The sequence below is a fragment of the Apodemus sylvaticus genome, chromosome 8 (assembly GCF_947179515.1).
Source record: "Apodemus sylvaticus chromosome 8, mApoSyl1.1, whole genome shotgun sequence".
NCBI classification, from domain to species: domain Eukaryota; kingdom Metazoa; phylum Chordata; class Mammalia; order Rodentia; family Muridae; genus Apodemus; species Apodemus sylvaticus.
Window position 1 is genome coordinate 82,511,455 of NC_067479.1, and position 23,035 is coordinate 82,534,489.

Here is a 23,035-nt window from a genome sequence, read left to right on the forward strand (position 1 = left end):
AGCGTTGGGCAGAACGTTGTGTTTATGCTGAAGCTCCTGAGGTGTTGATGTGTTTACTTACAACTGGGGCAAGTCTGTTTTCCTTTTTCCCGTTTCCTTTCATTCTTTTGTCTTCTGTTGTTGCCTTTCCTTTGCCTTCTGAATTCCTTTCTTTCCTTTCCTATAGGCACCGATGTTCTTTACATTGGCCCTCTGAAAGGTGAGCCTCACCACAGTCACACACACGGTGTGTCGGTCTGCGCGCTTCAGCCATAGCCCTAGTCCCCTCAAACCAGCTGGCTTCTTCCTCAGAGTTTCTGCCAATTTAATTACACTCTCACGGCTTTGGTGCTGTGTGTTCTAATGTACGAGCAGGGTTCCTTTGTGTTCTGAGGCAGGTAATTAATGTACTAAAGCTTTCCTTCCAGATCGAAGCTTGTGGCTCAGTGTGCTTCCTACCGTAGTGTGTGTCATGACTGCGCTCAGGTCCTGAGCACCTCCTCACAGCCATCTCTTCTCACTCACTAGGAAGCATATATTCAAGCCCGGGACTTTATAGTAAAACAATGACCCCTACTTACGACGCTCATGATGGAAGCCCCTTGTCACCAACTTCTGCCTGGTTTGGTGACAGTGCCCTGTCAGAAGGCAATCCTGGGATACTTGCTGTCAGTCAGCCGGTAACATCACCAGAAATACTGGCAAAAATGTTCAAGCCTCAAGCTCTTCTTGATAAAGCAAAAACCAACCAAGGGTAAGTTTTGGGATTTTTGAGACAGGGTGTCTCTTAAGAGACCAGGCTGGTTCCAAACTCAAAGAGAACTGCCTGACTCTGCCTCCCAAGCCCTGGGATTAATTTTACAAAGCCATGCACCACCAGGCCTGGCCGAAGTTGGTTAGGATTTGTTGGTTGTGTCTGCTCAGGGCTGCTCTCTGCTTTTCCAGGTGGCTTGACTCCTCACGATCGCTCATGGAGCAAGACGTGAAGGAGAACGAGGCCGTGCTGCTCCGATTCAAGTACTACAGCTTTTTTGATTTGAATCCAAAGGTACCAATGATTTAAAGGGCTCTTTCTACCTCTTCCTCTTCTCATCTGATTCTTAAGAAACTATAGCAGGTTTTGAATAATAACTCAAAAGCCAGACCTTTAGGCAAAGGTATTTGTATTCTGAATAAATCTGGTATTTTCCTAGGTTGAGACCATGTTTAACCATTTTCTCCTCATTTGTTAAGGTAATTATATTTTCTTTGTGTGTTTCAAAGGTACTGGTTACTTTAAAAAAATGTATCATCTGCAAGTATATTGTAAGGTACAGAATAATTTTCTGGGGATAGAGAGATGGCTCAGCAGGCAGTGGTGGGGCACACCTTTAATCCCAGCACATGGGAGGCCGAGGCAGGCGAATTTCTGAGTTCAAGGCCAGCCTGGTCTACCAAGTGAGTTCCAGGACAGCACAGTGAGTTCTAGGGCTGCACAGAGAAACCCTGTGGCGGGGGAAGGGGGGAGATGGCTTAGCAGTTACGAGCACTGCTCTTCCAGAATTCCAGTTCAATTCCCAGCATCCTCACGGCAGCTCCCAACTGCCTATGACTCTTGTTCCACATTATCCAACACCTTTACATAAGCATACATGTAGGCAAAACACCAGTATACATAAATAATTATTTTAAAATTAGAAAAATTACTTTTCTGAAAGTATTATTATTTGTATTTTTATTTGGTGTTTTGATTTTGTTTTGTGTTTTGGTTTTTGTTTTTGCTTTTTTGTATTTGTTTTTGTATGTATTTTTGTTTTGGCTGACTGGTTGGTTTTTGGGTTTTGCTTTGTTTTTTTGTTGTTTTTGTTTTTGTTTTTGTTTTTTGAGACAGTGTAGCCCTGGCTATCCTGGAACTCTATATGTAGACAAAGCTGGCTTCAAACTCACAGAAATCCACCTGCCTCTGCCTCTCAAGTGCTGGGATTAAAAGTGCGCACCAAACCTGCTTTGTATTGTTTTATCATCTACATGTTATCCTCCTACCTAATCACTAATTAATTTCTGTGACTGGTAAGTCTGCTTAGCTATAACTTTGCTTTTCTGCTGCAATTTAACTATGCTGTGAAAATCTGTTTTTCCCCAGATGGCACGGAGGTCTGGATTCTTTGGGGAGAGGGGCGCTTGGCTTGTTGCTTGGTCTTCATGTCTGAATTGCACTCTAGTTAGTGCAGTGGGTCTCAGCCTCCCTGATGCTGCAATCCCATGATACCATTCCTCATATTGTGGTGACCCCCAAGCCATAAAGTTATTTTTGTTGCTGCTTTATAACTAATTTTGTTACTGTTAAAACTAATTTTGTTACAGTATGTTTTCTGATGGCTTTAGGCAACCCCTATGAAAGCGTTATTTCATACACACACAAACACACAACACACACACACACACCAGAATTGCTACCCACAGGTTGAAAACCACAGATCTAGTGTTTTTCATTATGTGCTCATGTAATTCTTTACATACATACATACATATATACACACACATACATATATTTTAACATATATATTAAACTATATATAATAGAACTATAAAAGATTTATTTTCTGGCCACATCATATCTACTTTTAGTTGTAGGTTGGGGGTGGAATGTTTGATTAACATTTTAAGAGCATTACATTTTGCTAATATAATTAAATGGACAGTCTAATAACATAGATAAACATACTTTCCAAATTGTGTATGCACTGTCTTCTTTGGATACTTAAAATTACTCCCCCTTTGGAGGGCCTCCCTCCTTGTGTGTTTCCCTCTGAACAAGGTATTTTCCAAAATAACTAATTTGTTCTCACTGACTTTTACAGTGGCAAGTCACAATAACAATGTTAAAAAGCATCTCTATTTGTAGTTTGTTTTAATTTTTCCAAATATATTTCTCACCACCACCACCACCCCCTTTATTCTACATTTGGTCTTTGAGCCAGTTCAGCCTCTCTTCATAGGCTGCCAGGAACTTAACATGAAACCCAGGCCCAGGCTGGCCTCAAACTTGTGATCCCTCCGACTATGGGTGCTGATTACAAGGCTGCAGCAATATCCAATTTCATGGGGTTTGTTTTGTTTTTGAGACAAGATCTGTGCAGCCTGGGCTGGCCTAGAAATGAAGGATCTTCCTACCTTAGCCTTCCAAGTGCCAGGATAACAGACATGTACCACGTACCCTACTTCAAGTTTGATTTCTTACACTGAAACAGTGACCCTTAGTTGTTACGTGAGCCCCTTTCTCCCCTTCAGTGCTGGAGATTAAATCCTGTCACACTAGGCAACTCCCTCCACCTACTGAGCTACATCCTGAGTAATTCTCTTCTTATATTTATATCATTTTGAGTGGAAAATTAGATGTATCTATAGTCATGTCTAACACTAGCAGGTCTCTTCCCTTTTTTAGAATTATTTTGATACTAAAAGACTGAAAAAAACATTACATTCACTTTTTCCCATGCCTTAAAAGTCAGTGTTTAGTTGGACATTGTGACGTGCCTTTGATGGCAACAACAGGAGGTAGAGGCAGGAGACTCTCAAGTTCAAGACTAGTTAGTCTAGATAGCAATTTGCAGGCCAGCAAAGCTATATAGTGAGACCCTGTCTCAGAAAGGTGAGAGAGGGTGCTGAAGAGGTAGATCACTGGTCAAGAGCACTTGCAGAGGACCTGGGCTCACTTCTTAGCACCCACACAGCACCTCTCAACCATCCATAACTCCACTTCCAGGCGACCCGGCAGGCACCAGGCATGCATGTAGTGTACAAGCATACACAAGAGCAAAACATTCATAAATATTTTTAAGAGACTATTTAAAGACTTATCATTTTAAAATTAAGGTGTATGTGAGTGCCAGTGTCCACAGAGGCCAGAGGTATCAGAAACCCCTGGAGCTCAAATTACAGGCAATTGTGAACTGTCCTACATGGATTCTTCCACAGTAGCAGTATGCACTGTGTGCTTGGCTTGTCCGCTTAGCCATCTCTCATTGAGCTTTCTGGTATTGAAAACACTGTCTTACAGACCATGTCTCCTTTGTTCTACAGTATGACGCCATCAGAATCAATCAGCTTTACGAGCAGGCCAAGTGGGCTCTTCTCCTAGAAGAGATTGAATGCACGGAAGAAGAGATGATGATGTTCGCAGCCTTGCAGGTAGACGGAAGAATCAATGGATGACTTTTACTGGGGAGAGGGAAGAGTGCTGTAGGGGCAGTGCAAGCATTTGATGGCATTGCTTTTGCTGTGTAGAAAGTCGTGGTTAGCAAAGATGGTACAGCAGGCAGATGCTTGCTACCCAGCTTGATAACCCAAGCGTGGTATTCAGGACCTCCTTGGTGGAGAGAGAGAACCAGCTCCAAGACTTGTCTTCTGAGGCTGGACATAGGGCACTTTTAGTCCCAGCCCTGGGGAGGCAGAGGCAGGTGGATTTCTGTGAGTCTGAGTCAGGGTCTCATTATGTAACACTGGCTCTCCTAGAACTTGCTCTGTAGACCAGGCTAGCTTTGAATTTACAGAGATCCACCTGCCTCTGCCTCTCTGCCTCTCTGCCTCTCTGCCTCTCTGCCCCTCTGCCCCTCTGCCCCTCTGCCCCTCTGCCCCTCTGCCCCTCTGCCCCTCTGCCCCTCTGCCCCTCTGCCCCTCTGCCTCCTGGGTGCTGGGATTAAAGGTGTGCCACTGCTGCCCATTTTTTCCGTTTGGTTTTAAAGTCCTCTCAGCTCCATGTATAAACATGCATGGTACATGGGCCTGCACACACAATAAACGAATGAAAAGTTTTAGAAGTTGAAAGTGGACATTTAAGAAAGTAAAACAAACATTGTTTTGTTTTGTTGTTTTAAAATAAGAATCAAGGATACTTTTAGTTACTTTTCTGAATCTTGTGGGGAAAATTGCACTTTCCCTCCCAGTACATATTAATTTGAAATTGACTCAATTTTCTCTTGGAAATAAGAAACTGACAATATTAAATTGATGATGAGATATATTTCCAGCTGGCTGTGGCAGAAATTATAACTTTTAAGTAATAAGAATTCAAGAGACTAAGATAAACATAAATGCTTTTATGATTAATAAGTTAAAGTTAATGGCCGGGCAGTGGTGGCACACACCTGTAATCCCAGCACTCGGGAGGCAGAGGCAGGCGGATCTCTGAGTTTGAGGCCAGCCTGGTCTACAGAGTGAGTTCCAGGACAGCCAGGGCTATACAGAGAAACCCTGTCTCAAAAAAAAAAAAAAAAAAAACAAAAAAAACAAATTAAAAAATTTTTAAAAAAAGAGAAAGTTAATGTTGCTGGATACCATATGCTTCTGAATTATAGTGGTACTTACTAAAAAACTAATTATCCACTCCCATTGATGATCCACCTCAGTGAAGTGGCTTAGACCAGAGCTCTTAGAAGCAGTGATGTCCATTGTCACCAGGTTGGTTCTTTTCCAGATTTCACTGTGTCTTGAGTTGGGGCTTTGGCAAGAACTTCTGGGTTGTGATGGGAGTCTAGTCTTCCCTAAGGTCCCAGTGCAATTGATACTCTTTAAATAGAAGTGGGAGAAGCTGGATTGACCCTCAGTTAAGAAGCTCTTTCTGTGTAGAGATTGTACTTCTTTTCTCAGAACACAAAAATGCTTCCAAATGTGCCAAAATGTCAGGAAGTTCACAGTGACAACCAGAGTCATTGTTGGGAAGTTCTTGCTAACTGATGAATTAACTCATCAGTTGTTTTAGAACGATGATTAAGCGTTTGATTAAGTATCTTACACTGTTTCTGGGTGGGTTCCACTGTCTGGAGAATTTCCTGAATTAACTTTGGGCACAGTTCATTGGGAGCCTCACTTGAATGACTTAAATTTCTTTTGTACTGTGCATACAGACTTACTGTTTTCTGGTGGACGTTTTATCAAAAACAAGCATTAGACGTGTGAAACGTATCTGTTTTATGACCATACATGTTGTTGTAGAGCACTGTTCTTTTGTCTTCTGTTGTTGTTTTGGTACGTGCCAGTGATTGAGCCCAAAGCCTTCACGCTAAGCAAGCCTTCTGCCACTGACATCCTTCCTAGCAAGACTGAGATTCGATCCACAGTAACTGGAGGCCTTCAGGGCATTGCCCTTTGAACCATTTTGGAATCTAGATATCTATAATGAGGGCGTTTCAGAGTACAAATCCAAAAGACTGACAATTCAAAATAAACTGAATAAAAAAGTTATTAGGCTAGCTTTTAAAGCCTTTGGATACAAGTGTATGCTGTAATGTTAACTGGTACTCCATAAATCCTTTGGAAGTAAAGCTGCTCTGGTCTGTCCATAGCCAGGGCCCCTCCAGTGGGACTCTCTGAGACCTGTTGGGTCAGAATCATCCAGAGTGCTTTGTAAAAATGCAGATTTCAGGCCAAGTCAGGATCTGTAGGGTGTCTAGGATTTTTAACCAGCTCTGCACAGGATTCTCAGGATTCTCCACATTTGAGGACACATCTGACAGTCTGCATACTTTGGTCTTACTAGTTACCATAGAAATTTATGTCACCTTAAAGATCTCACATTTGCCAGACTTGAAGGTATGACCAGAAAAGTTTACTACTGAGTGTTAGAGTACAAGACACTGGTAATAGGCTGCAGGTCCGTGCATTGAGTGTCCCCTCAGATAGACTTCATTGGGTAAATGGATTCTTCAGAAGTTCAGAGCCACTTACGCTTTGAGAAGCAGCTACACCAGATTCTGTTGATCTCTGTGTAAGATCTCTAAGGCTTGACATCAAAACTTATTATATTGTTAGTATTCTGAGTCACTATGTGCATTTAAAATCAACTATTTTATATTGTAGAGATGACTCAGTAGTTAAGAGCACTGACTGCTCTTCCAGAGATTCTGAGTTCAAATCCCAACAACCACATGGTGGCTCACAACCATCTGTAACAAGATCTGACTCCTCCTTCTAGAGTGTCTGTAGATAGCTACAGTGTACTTATATATAACAAATAAATAAATATTTAAAAAAGAAAGAAAAGAAAAAGAAAATTCTACACCAAAGATTGTTTCCTAGATAGATAGAGGGCAATCTAACTGTCCCCACACATGCTCTGTTCACTTATAGAACAGAGAATTCTTATATGTAAAGCATTGAATCAGAACTGGGGAGAGAGCTGACTTCCTCTTTGTCCTGGGTAATTGGCATTGTAGGGCAGTGAGGGTTAATTTTCTCCAGTGATGTAAAACAAATGGCTTAGTTAATTCCTGAAGAAGACTTCATACATGTATAAGGCCCTGTTCTAATCGGTGGTCACCAACTAGCCAACAACAGATGTCAGAAGTTCTGTTGGTGTAATGTAGCAGACCAGTAAATTCCCTTCACACCAAGGGAACCAGAGACTGAGTTCATTTGTGTGTATACAGAAACTGCTCATTCGAGTAAGTCTTTCTGAGTAGGGCTGTCACAATGATCCGAGGTGCTGGGGCCCGTGATTTTTATCCTTCCAGTTCTAGGACACTTTCCTTACTTTGATGTGTATAGGTCTTTTATCTGCATTTTGTCTGTGCACATGTGCATGCAGTGTCTGTAGAGACCAGAAGAGGGCACTGAATCCACTGGACCTACAGTGAGAGCGTTGTGAGCTGAGTGGGCGCTGGAAATCAACCTAGGTCCACTGCAAGAGCAGCAAGGGTTTTTAGCTCCTGAGCCCTCCTCTTTCCAGCTCCCTCAGCCTGATGCTTTATCTTTGCAAATCAGATGACCAAAAAATCCAATAAAGAGTCAAGTAGTAATTTCATGTTAAAGTTCTACAGTTAAACAGTCATTTCAACAACATGTTATTGTGGTTTCAGTATCATATCAATAAGCTGTCAATCATGACATCAGAAAATCATTTAAACAACAGTGACAAAGAAGTTGATGAAGTTGATGCTGCCCTTTCCGACCTGGAGATCACTTTGGAAGGCGGGAAAACATCAACAATTCTGGTAGGGTGGCTCTTCAGCTAATGGTTGATTTTAGTCTTACCTCGGTGTGGGTTTTCCATTGCCAGATAAGGCACCTGCAAGGTAGCTTCTTTATAGAAGTCAGTCATGGGTTCTCAGGAAGCTTATGGTGGGAAGATTGACCCCAGGGCCTCATTCTTCACCCTAGGAAACCTTTTGTGAAGAAATTGTGTTACCAGTAGCTAGGGCATCCAACACAAACACTTGTTTTGCAAGTGGTGGGAAGGCTTTTCTCCAGGGGAAAGAGTAATCAAGTCATGGTAAGTTTCATGTGGTAGTCCTTGGAGATAAGCGTCTCACGGTAGCAGTTAAATACTGCTTCTTTTTAAAGCTAATGAATGAGTTATTGCTGAAGAAACACTTTCTCAGTGTCATTATGATTTATGATATTTCCATATGTTGCTACAAACTATTTTAGCTATATTTAGAAGTAACAATGTAGTCTTAGAACTGTGCAAATTGTCATTTTGTGCAAATTTTTAACTTTCTATACTATTCCAAATTGTTTTTGTAACAAGACCATGTAATATGATCATACCATTTAAGTCTTTAACATATGAATTTTGAATATTAAATAAGCAGGGTTTTTTATATCAGATACCAGACTAGATTTTTTTTTAATTAAGAGAAATATTAATTGAATTCTTTCCTTAGGGTGACATTACTTCAATCCCAGAACTTGCTGACTATATTAAAGTTTTCAAGTAAGTACAAAAATGGGAGAGATGTCACATACGAATAAGAACTGTTTTATAGCCATGTTCACAGTATTTACGTTTGCAGGAAGTTTGTCAAATTTGTAAAGTAAATCTGTAAGACTTACCAGTTAAACACTTAAAATTAAGGTATCATGCTCATTAAATTAAAGCCACAGCAATCATTGTTTTAATCTTTTTATTTTGATCTTAAAAGCATCAAGGTTGGGGCTGGAGAGATGGCTTAGCTGTTAAGAGCACTGACTGTTCTTCCAAAGGTCCTAAGTTCAAATCCCAGCAACCACATGGTGGCTAACAACCATCTGTAATGAGATCAGATGCCCTCCTCTGGGGTGTCTGAAGATAGCTACAGTGTACTTACATATAATAAATAAATAAATCTTTAAAAAAAATAATAAAGCATCAAGGTTGGTTGTATCATACAGTCGGTGATAGGGCTGACCCCAGTGGGCTCTCCTGGTGCCCCGGGACTGCCGGTGTTAGCTCTTTGCTAGAAGCTCCAGACTCCGTAGGCTTGTGTTTATGCACTCCTGAACCCTCCCTACAAGGTCCCAGTAAATCCTTGTAAACGTTTAAGCAATCCACCTTTAGTCCTCAAAACTGAGAGCCGAGTAGTAAGGCAGATGGGAGACAGAGACGTGGTGCCCACCGCCCACTATGCTTCTGCGCTGTGCAACTGTTGCAGTGTATCATCACAACTCACAGTATATAGATAGCGCTTACAACAGCAAGATTTCCAAAGGCCACTGTCTCTACCCTCTTCCTTTTCCACACTTGGCATCTGCCTGTACCCTCACTATGTCACCTTCTGTGTGTGGCACTGGAGAAGCATGTTGGTGTCAGGACTAGACTCTTTCCTGCAGTCACGCTGAGGACATGATGCAGGGGCTTCAGCGGCAGTGACACTGCGGACCCCACTGCCTCTGCAGGCCGCTGCTGCACATGGACCCCTGCGATCCCCAGTGAGACGTGGGGTTGTGGGCTCTGCAGCCTCTCACTGGGGTGTGGTGGGGTAGACTGAGAAGGGAGAGCACACCAGCAGCCTGGACCAGGAAGAAAATGGCCAAAGGGAGATGATTTCAGCCTCTGGCAAAGTTACGTCAGAGTGGTTATTGTCTCAACTCTAACTTCTAGGCCGAAGAAGCTGACTTTAAAGGGGTACAAGCAGTATTGGTGCACTTTCAAAGACACGTCCATCTCCTGCTACAAGAGCCGAGAAGAGTCCAGTGGCACACCTGCTCATCAGATGAACCTCAGAGGTAGGGCCTCGTGACCTCTGCCACCCGGATAGGATAGTAAAGGTTATGTGTCAGCGCCTGCCTAGCACTTTCTTTACACCTTTGGGGTTTTCAATAGGGTTTTGGTTCTCCAGTTTGGTATTGAGTTGCATGTGGATATTTTATGTTCTGTGGGCAGATGGAGCTGAAGTGTTCGATTTGTACTTTGTCAAGTAAATGATGTTGCTCTTTTGGCCCTGAGCGTTAAGAACGTCAGGTTCCCTCATTTCAGCTGTGGTTATCACGGCTGCATGTCTGGCCTCTCCCTTGGTGGTTGCCATCCTGCTTGCTCTTAGCCTCTGGTCACGGCTAGTTCTGGTCAGCGTGCTTAGCCTGTTTCCCTGGCCACAGCCTCTTTAGGGATGCCGCCCTGTGTCCCTCTTCCTCACCCACGTGGGTTTTGGCGTGGGTTTTTGTTGTTGTTGTTTCTGTTATTTTGGTTCTGTTTTTTGTTTTTGTTTTTTCAAGACAGTATTTTTGTATGTGTGGCCCTGGTTGTCCTGGACCAGGCTGGCCTAAAGCAGACATCCACCTGCCTCTGCCTCCCTGGTGTTGAGATTAAAGATGTACACCACCACCACCCACACATCCACTTTTTTCTCCTTGCTTTTTGCTTTCCCCTAGGCAAGCACAGGATGTCCCTGTTAGGCTCCTAGCTGCCAGCTTGAGTCTCCCTCTCCCTTGTCAAAGCTGGCTGAGGTGTAGGGACTGGAGCTTAAGGGTGTGGCTCCTTACAGAGCACCTGCAGCATGGGCCACACCTTGGTACCAGCTCAGCTGTTAGCTCTGCTTTTTTACTTAGTGTTTTTTAAAGCTTTATCTCATTTTGAAGTGTGTGTGTATCTGTCTGTCTATGTCAGTGTGTACAGCTATCTGAAGAGTCTAGCAGAGGGTATTAGACCCTGGAGCTGAAATGAGAGGCAGTTGTAACTGAGCCACGCCTCGTCCGGCACCTAGCTCAGCCCCTGTCCATTCTGGTCTGTGGATGGGGCTACAGCTTCATTTGCCAAGTTGGTGGCCTCTGTCACTTCTTCCCCTTTGCTCCTAATGGATGCACAGGCTCAGGTAGAAGGACACTTACCTCTCCATCTGAAGAGCACTGGGTGGCACTCAGTCGTACAGTGTCTGGTATGTGTGAGAACCTAAGTGCAGTTCCCGGTACCTTTTGGAAATCTGTACCAGTTTCTGCAGTGATGGTTTAGAAAAGGTCAGCAGGGAGGAGGTGGTGAGAGGCCCTGGTTGTTATTGTCCATGAGGGTGTGAATGTCATGGGCTAAATGGTCAGACTCAAGATGCAGAGAGGGATTCTAGTAGAGCTCACGAGTAAAGTGTGTGCTAGCAATGCACTCTAGGCCCTGGGTCCCCCCCAAAGTAAATGGTAGGAGATCTGTGGAGCAGAGACAGGCGCTGGCAGAAACTCCGAAGCGGGTGCAGTTGGGCAGAAATGGGATGAGGAGATTGGAATATAAAACAGGGTTTAGGGAAAGAATAGTTTGGATGTGGAGAATGGATCAGGGGAAACCTGTGCTACAGGTACTAACAATCAGTATGGTTGGCTCTAATATGAGAAGAAAAACTCCTGGTTCCGTTCTTGATATTTTTTTTAAGGCCTGATAACAGAATTACTACTATCTCTAAATCACCTAGAGATTTGTGTATCTTCACATATTTATTTTAACTTCACCACATAACTTCTCCCTTGTTTGAAAAGTTCCACAAAAGGCCTTATAAGGCCACTATATGTGTAGTGTTCCTAGAGAAAATAGGACTCTTTACCTAAAGTACCCTTTCTTTTAATGGTTTAAACATTTCCTTGGAGGTAGAGCTGAGTCAGGTCCGCATTTCTGAATCCTTGCTCTGCACTCACTCGAGTGCCAACGCTGTCGTAAGTTGCTGTCCACCCAACAGGAGTGTTCTTAAAATGGACAACTTCAGCAGAGTCTGACCTCACAGAATGAAGCTATTGTGTGGGCTCAGAATCTCTTTTATACATTTCTGTAATTAGATTTATTTTTCCAGGATGTGAAGTTACTCCGGATGTAAACATTTCAGGCCAGAAATTTAACATAAAACTCCTAATTCCGGTTGCAGAGGGCATGAATGAGATCTGGCTTCGTTGTGATAATGTAAGTTTTCCAACTAAACATAAACCTTCTCTTTCTGACTCCAAGCGTGCTGGTCCTCTGGCCCTAGATCGTGTGCCTGGGCCCTGAGCACCCTGTCATTTCATCTTTCCTTTCTCCAGGAGAAGCAGTATGCACACTGGATGGCAGCTTGCAGATTAGCCTCCAAAGGCAAGACCATGGCAGACAGTTCTTACAACTTAGAAGTTCAAAACATTCTTTCCTTCCTGAAAATGCAGCATCTGAACCCAGACCCCCAGCTAATCCCTGACCAGATTACAACTGACATCAATCCTGAGTGTCTGGTGTCCCCTCGGTACCTGAAAAAGTATAAGAACAAGCAGGTATTTCATTCTGCTTACTCTGATGGTTTTATCACTTTGTGCACATACTTTAAATGCTGTTTCTCCTATTAAACGAAAGATACCATCTTTGGTAGAATAAAACACAGGAAATGGGGGAGGTATAGGTCAGTTTAAACTGGTTGTTAGTGTGAAGTTAATAGATAAAGCCAGTTTGTTCTGCCCAGCCCAAGGAAATTATTTTGTCCTCTGTGGAAATAGGACAGAAAAGCACATTCAGCTCTTTTCCCAAAGGATTTAATTCTTGGTTTTGCTGAGGAAGATTTTTCTACCTTTAGAAATAAACTGTTATGTGGTAGAGATGATTTAGCCTACATCACTGTCTTAACAAGAGTAAAACCTAATGGAATCTTAGACAGGGTTACAAAGTTTGATCAATTTTAACTTAGAATTCACTGCCTTTGTCCACTCTTTAGAATTCCTGCCCTGGAAATTAAGACCATAAAAGGTTTGCTATTCAGGAAAATGGCTCTTTGATGCATCACGAAAGGTCCTTTGCAGGGGAATTTGACTGGAGAGCCCCCAGGATTCTCTTCACTGAACAGCACTCCATAAAAGGAAAGATTCAGATTAGGTGGGGGAGCAGAGAAGGCTTCTAAAATAAATAAATCATTTTTACCAAGTTTAGGTTTTATCTTTCAGAAATAATTTTAAAACATTAAGGTCCAAACAGGACATTTCCTTCCTTAAATTTTAAACATAACTTTATTAAAGGAGTCTGAAACAGTTTCGCTTTCCACAGAAATGTTCAGAACTTTAATCAGGAATGGTCTGTCTGTGCGGTTCAGAGGCCGTGTCAGAGGAGGGACATTGTTTATCCTCCAGGCCAAGACTGTGGGAGTGTGTGCTGAGGACTGGCGGAAGTGCTGCCCAGAGGGGGGGGAGGGGGCTTATGGAATGCAGATGAGCGAGGAGGAGGAGGGAGGCCCTGCCTCTCTGCTCACTGAAGACCTGTGTTTAAGGAGATAGTTTCTGAAAGGACCTCCTCTGCCTTCAGATGCTCTCAGACCTTAGCGGTTTGTTTCCATAGGTGTCAGGCATCCAAGATGATAGTTTTCTGTCTTTGAATTGTAGACAAAATTGTGATCTGGACTCTTTCTTCGGTTTGGTGACAAGAGCAGTGTGTAGCCCTTGGTTAAGGGCCCCGCGCCCTCCACAGCCCTTCTTTCTCTGAGGACCCTCTGAGGCCAGTTCCCTGAAAGCTGGGCTTTCACATTGCTGCCCTGGTAGTAAGATTCACAGGCACGAGGTTCGCTGCAGGTGACCCTTGCCGGGGCACAGGACAGTCAGCATAGCTTCTTAGTCTGTGAATATCAACTAAACTCCCTAGGATTAAGTAAGAATGAATTTTTAACTATAAAAAAAAAAGTTGCAGTCCCCAACTGAAAAGACTTAATACTTGTGTGGCCACAGCTCCCAGCCCTGTATGGCGACCTTTTGTTTCTCCTTCCAGGAAAAAGGATGCAAAAAGCAGATGGTAATTGAAGGCCTGCTGCCTTTGTGCACATAAAGGGCGGTGTGGCCAGCAAGCTCACAGGCAGCCCTTAGCTCTCTTCTGAGGAGAGTGCATGCATCCTGTCATCTGACTAAATCTGAAAAGACTGCAGTGGCTTTTGATTAGTAATTGTTATTTTGCTACTAAAATAATTAGCTTTACCCTCACTGTGAGAATTGACACATGAGGGGAGAGAGGGATTTGCCCCTTTGCTCTTTTTTCTGTGAGCTCCCATCCTTCATCTGAGTGACACTTGCTGTGCTGTGGCGCCTGTGGCTGCTTGCTCTCGGTTCTCATTCTTCCTTGTGTTCCGTTGCCACCTGAGTGCTTTCTTTGCGCATGGTTTTCTGCTGGAATCGTGGGTTGCGGTGCTACCGCCTCTGCTTTGCCCCATTGCCATTTCCTGATCGCCACTTTTTTCCTTTCTGCTTCCTTTTTCTTTCCTCCCATTGCCATCTACAGCCAGGCTATCTAAGAGATTTGGTAAGTTCTCCATATTTACAAAGAGAAAGCAACTAGACATGCAAAGTCATGGTCCTAGCCAGCTGTACCTCCAATAATGCTTCTCGTGCAGTACAGAAAAACTGAAATTAACATTGTTACTTTGTCGGGATTCCCAAATGAAGCATTAGATAATTTTTAATTCCAATTCAGTATAATATTATGGTTGTGCACATTTTATCTTTATAAGAGAAATTAATGTCTAATTATTTAATAAAGCATTTACAATCCTGCTTAGATAACAGCGCGCATTCTGGAGGCCCACCAGAACGTGGCGCAGATGGGCCTGATTGAAGCCAAGATGAGATTCATCCAGGCGTGGCAGTCCCTGCCGGAGTTCGGCATCACGCACTTCATCGCGAGGTCAGTTTGTCCACTGTGACGTTTAGATCTTCACCACTGGCGGAGGGGCTGCTTGGTCACACTGACCTCTTCTGCCACAAGCGCCTGGTATTGTCTAGGCTTTCAGTTTTCTCAGTAACAGCTCATGATGGTCCTCTTTTATAACAGTCCCGTTGTTTTTAGGGTTAGAGAAAATCCCTTTCCTCATTCTGAGTGATTTTTCTTCAATATTGCAGATTTCAAGGCGGCAAGAGGGAAGAACTTATTGGCATTGCATACAACAGATTGATTCGGATGGACGCCAGCACAGGAGATGCCATCAAAACGTGGCGGTTCAGCAACATGAAACAGTGGAATGTCAACTGGGAGATCAAAATGGTGAGCTGGCTTAGCACTCCCTCAGTACAAACACCTGAGGGTGTAGCTCAGGCTCTGGATTTGATCCCCAGGACTTAAGACAAAAGGTAGAGCCTCATAAATTTTGAAGATTGGATTATGTGAGGTGATTTGGCCGTGGTATTTAACACCCCCATTAACTGCTAAGGCTGATTTAGATTATGGGGCTAGTGAATTTTCCTGTCTGCCTTCTCCTCTCATACTTGGTGGGAACAGATGGCCTGCCCCGATAGAGAAGGACCTTCCTTCTGCCAGGACTGCCCAAGCAGCTGTGTTCCCACGCTTGACCCTTCAAACAAGCTGGTTTGTTTTGCTTTTCGAGACAGGGTTTCTCTGTGTAGCCCTGACTGTCCTGGAACTCACTCTGTAGACCAGGCTGGCCTTGAACTCAGAAATCCACCTGCCTCTGCCTCCCGGGTGCTGGGATTAAAGGTGTGTGCCACCGCTGCCTGGCTCAAACAAGCTTTTAAAGGCCACCATTGGAGAGCCAGCCTCTAAAGACCCCATCCCCATCCCCATCCCTGTGAGGCCCTGGGTAGGTTAGTCTGTTTACAAATAATCAGAGAGAGGAGATGATTCAGAAGCTAAGAGTTGTTGCTCTTCTAGAGAATGGTTCAGTTGTTAGCACCCACAGGGAGGTTCACAACCCCCTGCAACTCTAGTTCCTGGGAATCTGATAATCTCATCTGGCCTCACAGACATAGCAGACACAACACCTGTGCTCATAAAAAAAAAAAAAAAAAAAAAAAGTTGCGCCTAAGGATATAGTGCAAGTACTTATAGAGTGTTTCTTTGTCCAGCCTTCCTGAAGCCCTGGTTGGTGTAGCACACCCATAACCTAACACTTGGGAGGGACAGAGATATCTAAGGAGTTAGAGACTAGCCTGGGCTGCATACAGAAGAGTCTCTAAAAATGTGAATAGTAAAAAATAATCTTTAAAGTGTGGACCATGCAGTTGGTGACTCCTTTCTCACTTGAACTACCATCATAATTAAGGATAGCTTTCTGTAACAGCTAAACCCATTCTCGTAACAGCAGTCAGAGGTTATATCCTACACCTCCTCTATGGGCCAGGCATGACACTAGATGTTTGTATTTATACTGGCCTCTAAGCCGCATCACAGCCTTCTAAAGCAGGCAGGTTGCCTAGACTTCCCAAATGAGAACACTCCCACTTACAAGCCTTAGGACTGGTTATTGTCCACACCCACACACTTCTTGACTGCCTAGCTGGTGCCCTTCTTTGTTACATTTTGATCATATAAAACAGTCTCACTGGTAGGCTGTTTGGCTTGGCATACTTACACTGTATCAGCTGCTATCGGAAAATCACATCTTCCTGAAATATTTAAGCTTGATACCTAAAGGTTAAATATTGAAGCAAATGTTAAATAAAACACAGGAAGTAAGTTTTCTCATAGGACCTGAGGAGGGACACTCTATTAATTGCATCACCAGAGACCACTTGGGACCTTAATGACTTGAGAACTTGCTAACTGAAGGAATTGGGGGATAATACACTTTTCTTACTGTTTAGACTACAGACATAATGGCTGTTCCCGGAGTCCCTGGGGAGAGGGTACCATAACTTAAAGCCCAGGAACTTTCCTGGGGAACTGACAGTTCTTTGTCTTTGCTCCAGGTCACTGTAGAGTTTGCAGACGAAGTCCGGTTGTCCTTCATCTGTACTGAAGTAGACTGCAAGGTGGTCCACGAATTCATTGGTGGTTACATATTTCTCTCAACTCGTGCGAAAGACCAAAATGAAAGTTTAGATGAGGAGATGTTCTACAAACTCACCAGTGGGTGGGTGTGAATAGGAAAACTGTGTAATGAAACTCCACAGCCATAACAATATTTAACTTTAAAGCTATTGTTTCTTATATGCTGCTTAATAAAGTAAGCTTGAAATTTATCATTTTATCATGATACCTTTTTGCCTTACCAGACCGGTTAATATGTGCACTAACAAGCACGATTGTTACTCTGCTGCCTACCTTGATGCCGTATGTGGACTATGAGATATCCAGCAGTCCTTAGGGCCACAAACTGACAGCCGACGTAGTGGGTGAGTCAGGGACCGCCTGTCTGATGGACAGTAGGCAAACGAAGAAACAAGCCATCTGCTACCAAGCTACCCAGGGCTTACATGTAACCGATATGAAGTCTATTTATCATGTGTAATGCATGTGTTTATGTTTAATTGATGCCCTCCTTTAAAGTATCCTTCTGGTACCCAGTTAATTCCCTCTCCCAATATAAAAATCAGGTCCGCAATAGATGCTTGGTATTTAATGATGCCATTGACCTGGAAGGAAACACTGTTAACCTGTTGTTACTGGGTGGGTTTTGTCCTTGAGGAAGCATGTTGTACATTGTTTTGTGTTTATTTTTACACCAAACTGTATTACAATACTCTTAGTATTCACCAGCATAGTCACCGTTGGCCTAAGATATGCAACCTTTGTGTTACAATATGAAGTAAAGATCTATGAAGTATGCATTTTGTGTAACTAATGTACAAACACAAATTTTATAAAATTGTACAGTTTTTTTAAAAAAACTATTCACAACTAGGAAATGGCTTAAATGTAGCATCCTTACATTAATTAAATGCTTTTAAAGTATATAATGAATATGCAGTTTCAGTTTCTGCTAAATTGCGAATGACTCCATGATGCTCATGACTTGCCATGATGCCCTTAACTACAGCCTGGATGGGCTGCGTTCTAGTCTGTTGCGCTGTTACATCTGCGTTGGTGCTAGTTAGACAATTCCTAGCTCACGAGCCCAGAAGGGCACCAGGGAGGGGTGGACTTACCAGTATTGTCCAATAATCCATGAATTAAAGACTGTATAAATGCATTTTATTTTAAATAAAAGTAAAACCTTTTATTTAATGTTTTCTTTTTGTACTTCTGATCTCTCCACACTCCCTATACCACAGCCCTCCAGTGCTAGGCCGTGTCCCAGATGAAGAGCTCTCTCTAGGAGACAGCCTTTCTCCAGCATGGAGAGACCTTGGTGGTTATTCAGTTAGACTCTATACTTTCCTCATGAGCCTGGCTGCCACCTCTGTCAGTGAGTCGCATACCTGTTCCTGTGAGGCCAAGACATCCTCTAAAACCAGGCTGTGCTCACCCGTCCATCTTGTGTCGTTGTCCTGTCACCTCCCCACAACCCCCCCCCCCATCTTGGTCGGCCAACTTTAGGACATAAGAGTTCTTTCCCATTTTTAAAAGTATGATAATCTGCATGCTATCACCTACTGAAAGCTTAAATATAGTGTTGAGGCCGCACTGTGGTCTTCCCCATGCCACTGCCCACAGCACCTGCCCTGCCTGCTGAGCCCCAGGGCAGCACTGCCCTGGCTGTTTTCATCTCGATGACTGTGCCCTGTGGAGCAGAAGCTCAAGCCCCACCGGTCTCCTCCAGATCCTGAGCTGGGGCATCTCCTGGGGGCATTGCCCATTCCTCCTCAAGCAGTCTGGCTGGCCACAGTCTCCAGGCCAGTGGTTCTCAATCTTCCTAATGCTGTGGCCCCTTAATGCAGCTCCTCTTGTTGCTGTCCCCCCCCACCATGAAATTGTTTTCTTTGCTGCATCATAACTGTAATGTTGCTATGTAAGACCCCCAAGAACCGAGGGTGCCCCGGCACCCCACACCCCGGAAGGTGACACCCAAATCACTCTCAAGAAACGGTCTTGATGCAATAACATGAGGATTTCTTTATTCCAGAATTCTGGGTTCCACAGCCATACACTGTGCAGGGTTAGAGGACTGTGGACCATGAGTGCCAAATTGCGACAGCTTTTATAAGTTTACGACAAAGCCCGTGAATCACAAACCAATCATTTCTTAGCATGGAGAGCCTGCGAAGTTCGAGCCAATCGATTTGTACGTTCCATAGTTTTTAGGCCAATCCGTTTAAATTATTGGAGCCCGCACTCAGTGGACCAATTAGTTTCCTATTTTCTTGAATGTTTATAGCTGCGTGAACTCCAGCTTAGGCGTAATGGCGCAGCAGTTTACAGAAGCAAGATAAGCTTAGCCCATTTCCAGTTACCTTGTGGGGCCAGGATCACCTATTCAAGGCCTTTCTGCTACCTCTAAACAAAGGGCGGGCTCTGGAATGTGACCTTTTACCTAGTTTCTAACAAAGCGAGATAGCATTTTAAACTTCTGACTTCTTGGGGTCATTAGAGTTAGGCTGTATTATTTTCTATCCTTTCATCTACTGTTATGAATAATATAAACATCTGTATTTTCCCGTAGCCTTGGGTGACCCCTGTGAGAAGAGGTCAGAACCCACAGGTTGAGAACCACTGATCTAGCCCTTCAGCCCATTGCCATATTATTTCCTAGCCCTGCACCTAGTCCTCACATGTCCAAATCTGTGTCTCCTGTTAGAAATTTTAGTTTATAGCTGTTCCTCCATAAATACGTCTAAGTTTCCTTGGAGCCAAGCACACTCTTCGCCTTCTCTGAACAGACAGCTACATTTAATGGAAACCAAGGCAAAACTAGAATGGACCCAGATGCCCATCTCTCTGTCCAGTCAGATGGCAAGCAAGCCTTTGTGAACCTCAAACCTGTGGGCAGCAGCCTCTATTAAGAAAGGCATTTTGCGACAGCAGGGCGGTCGTGGCGCACGCCTGTAATCCCAGCACTCTGGGAGGCAGAGGCAGGCAGATTTCTGAGTTCGAGGCCAGCCTGGTCTACAGAGTGAGTTCCAGGACAGCCAGGGCTACACAGAGAAACCCTGTCTCCAAAAAACAAAACAAAAAAAAAAAGGCATTTTGTAAGAACACTGTCTAGGACTCCCAGAAACCTGCATTTCAGTTTCTGTTCCCTGTGATTCAAGTTTACAAGGGCACGGGACTAGGATACTAACCAAACTCCATCCAAATTTTGTTATTCTCACTCACGGGCTAGTGGCCTGTCAGAAGTTTCTGATGTAGTAATGCCAACTCCACACAAACTAGTTTTCTCTGTAACCTTGAAAGACATTTGCAGTTCTTGTCTCTCCAACGTCACACATCCAAAAGGCAATGGCAAGGCAGACTGTTCTGTATTGTCTAGTTGTAATCTATGCCTTATTAAAAGGGTTTGAAGTTAGTAGTGATAAAGGTTGAGGCCAGTCTGGGTTCCTGGCCTTGGCTGAAAGACACCAGCCAGGGCTCGGTATTTTAAAGCCAACACGAGCAGTAGTGACACAATAGCAAGCCGTTTGTTCAGCTTCTCTGTACTGTATCTGTGTCCAAGTCACTTGACTCGTGAGGCCATCCCTAGCATGAGAGCCTTCTAAATCTGTGCCTGTGCTTCATGCCAACGTGTCAGAACTGTCCCGAGTGCATGGCCCCCACACACCCGCCACCTACACTGCCTCAAATGTTCACCATGTCCTGTGGCCACCGCACCAGTGCGTCTCAAGCCATGCCATGTAGCGCAGCAGAGACAAGGGTGAGTCCGTCTGTTCTATGGGTTCAGGCCTAAAAGGCCAGTATAATAGAAACAGCCAGTTTTCATCCTGCAGAAATACCGCTGATGCCCTCTACACAGCCATCCCTTCCCGGGAGCTCAGTGCTGTTCAGCAAATTAACTGAGGCTCTATCTGTTTGGCCTGACTTGTTTTGGCAGCTCAAGGATGGGGGAGGTGGGAGTGAAAACTAACAGGAAATGGCAAATCAGGCGAAGGGCAGTGAGATTCTCAGTGGACTGCAGAGCACCCAGAACAGGAAACAGAAGCCAGAGGCTTATCTAGTGACCTGATTTCCCACTGTGTGAGCCCTCTGCTGCATTTAATTAAACAAAATCAAGTTTCCCAGGATAAGCATATATATGTCAAGTGTCCCTTCCTCTTAGTAGATTTGCTCCCTGTTCAGTGTCCCTTCTGTTGTTTGTGCTTCGGCCTAAGTATTACTAAAAATTACAAGCACTTAAAAATAATTTGAGACCATTATTTCATGAGATCTAATTATAGTCTCCTGCGGCTTCGCTGCTCAGGCATTATTCATAATACTGCTCCGGGAACTGGTCCAGGTTCAATGTTAATTAAATTTATGATTACAAACAGCACAACTTTAAAGCCATGTCTGAATCAATGTAGCAAATGCATGATATGAAAAGATTTCTGGGAGCATGGAATTCTGATGTCCGGGTTTCTAAAATCTAGTGAACACGTGGACTCTGATCCTACTCACAGCTGCACAGCCTCTCAGCATTTTGCCTAGTTACGGACTCGGTGCTTAGAACACTTGGAAGAGCCAATATGCTCCTGAGAAATAACAAACCGCGGAGGGACCAGCTTTGCCAAATAGGGCAGTGGGTGAGAGGAGTGCGGACAAAGCAGAAAGCATGCACACAAAAATGACAGAAGAGCCCCGCCCAGCATAGAGCCCCGCCCAGCACATAGTCCCGCCCAGCGCATAGCCCCGCCCATCTTGGATCCCAACTTTAAAGTTTTAAATGCAGAAAGTGCTAGGTGCAGTGATATCTTTGACCCTAACACACCGAGGCCAGCCTGATCTACAATAGTGAGTTCCAAGACTATGCAGTGAGAGCCTGCCTCAAAAAACAAACAAATCCCACAAACAAAGCACGATATTGACAGAGATGATGGAAACACCGCAGAGTCAGAAGAGACTGGAACCAAGGGTGTAGGGGCAGCTACTTGTTTCTGAGATCATCACAAAAGAGTTCCCCAAAGAGCTTGGACCACAGCCTCCCTCGTCTGGTTATGCAGTCGTCGAAATCAGTTCCAGGTGGACCAAGGACTGAAGTCTGGACAGGAAAATGCTCTTGTGGTCTGAGTTAAAGGATCCTGGCCTACGATCCCTGAGGAGATACAATGCGAGCTTTGTGAGGTGTAAATCAAAGCTGGAAGAGGAGAGCGAGCACTGGAGAGGCAGGAAGAGGCTGAGTCTGAAGCCAGCTTGGCTGCAGAGTAAAACCTTTTCTCAAAACAATCAACAGAACAGAAAATGTGGAGAAGGTATTTGTAACATAATTGATTGAAGATGAGAACCCAGACTATAAACAGATGTGCACACGAGTCTGTGCTCACACAGACCAATCCAGAGGAAATGCACAAAAACTTAAGATACTCATTTCACGCTGGGCGTGGCGGCGCGTGCCTGTAATCCCAGCACTCGGGATCTGAGTTTGAGACCAGCCTGGTCTACAGAGTGAGTTCCAGGACAACCAGGGCTACCCAGAGAAACCCTGTCTTGAAAACCCAAAAAACAAACAAACAACTCATTTCAGAGAGGAAAGGAAGCCTGAAGTGGAAGCCTGATCAGCCTCACAGTATTCTGGGAAAAGGGTGCTTTGTGTGTGAAGTGGGGCGACTGAAGCAGCCCAGAAGGCTGCGTGTAGTAGACACATGCTCTGCCTCCGAACCACACCCCCAGACACCAATTTTAAAGTAGTTTCTTGCCTGTGGTATTAGTAAAATGGTGAAGATCTGACAGAGTCAAGCAGTACTGGGAAAACAGGATATTTATTGGTGCACTTATAAACAGTATCACTCCAGAAACAGTCGCCGCCATCTCGTGCATTTAGGCCTCTCAATTCCACTGTGTATGTGGAGAAACTAAACACGCCCTCGTGACCACCGGGAAACGCACTGCAGGACACACAGAGCCCCGTGATGGTGCCGGTCTCTAATCCCATCGTGAAGCTGAAGCAGGAGAATCACAACGCTAGCTTGAGCAAATTAGTTAGACCTCGTGTCAAAAAGTCAAGCGGGCTGGGAAACCTGTGTGTAATTCTGGCACGGGGAGGTAGAAAGCAGGGTCTGAAGTTCAAGACCAGCCTGGGTTAAGGAGTCCAAGGCTAGCCTGTCTGAGCTACCC

The 23,035-nt window shown here is 44.2% G+C and overlaps 1 protein-coding gene across 2 annotated transcripts in view; it reads left to right on the plus strand.

The window, feature by feature from the left end:
- Fermt2 (FERM domain containing kindlin 2) overlaps positions 1-18,074 on the plus strand; it is a 66,347-nt gene extending 48,273 nt beyond the window's left edge. Inside the window, exons 5-16 of one of the 2 annotated variants that reach the window (XM_052191716.1) lie at positions 167-199; positions 508-733; positions 925-1,027; positions 4,042-4,149; positions 7,815-7,949; positions 8,622-8,671; positions 9,818-9,942; positions 11,979-12,085; positions 12,205-12,426; positions 14,679-14,803; positions 15,019-15,160; positions 16,822-18,074. In XM_052191716.1, coding sequence (XP_052047676.1) covers positions 167-199; positions 508-733; positions 925-1,027; positions 4,042-4,149; positions 7,815-7,949; positions 8,622-8,671; positions 9,818-9,942; positions 11,979-12,085; positions 12,205-12,426; positions 14,679-14,803; positions 15,019-15,160; positions 16,822-16,995 — 1,550 coding nt within the window. In that variant the 3' untranslated portion in view covers positions 16,996-18,074. The remainder of the gene's footprint in view (positions 1-166; positions 200-507; positions 734-924; positions 1,028-4,041; positions 4,150-7,814; positions 7,950-8,621; positions 8,672-9,817; positions 9,943-11,978; positions 12,086-12,204; positions 12,427-14,678; positions 14,804-15,018; positions 15,161-16,821) is intronic. The other variant, XM_052191717.1, reaches the window with a different exon arrangement.
- Positions 18,075-23,035: the final 4,961 nt, after the last annotated feature.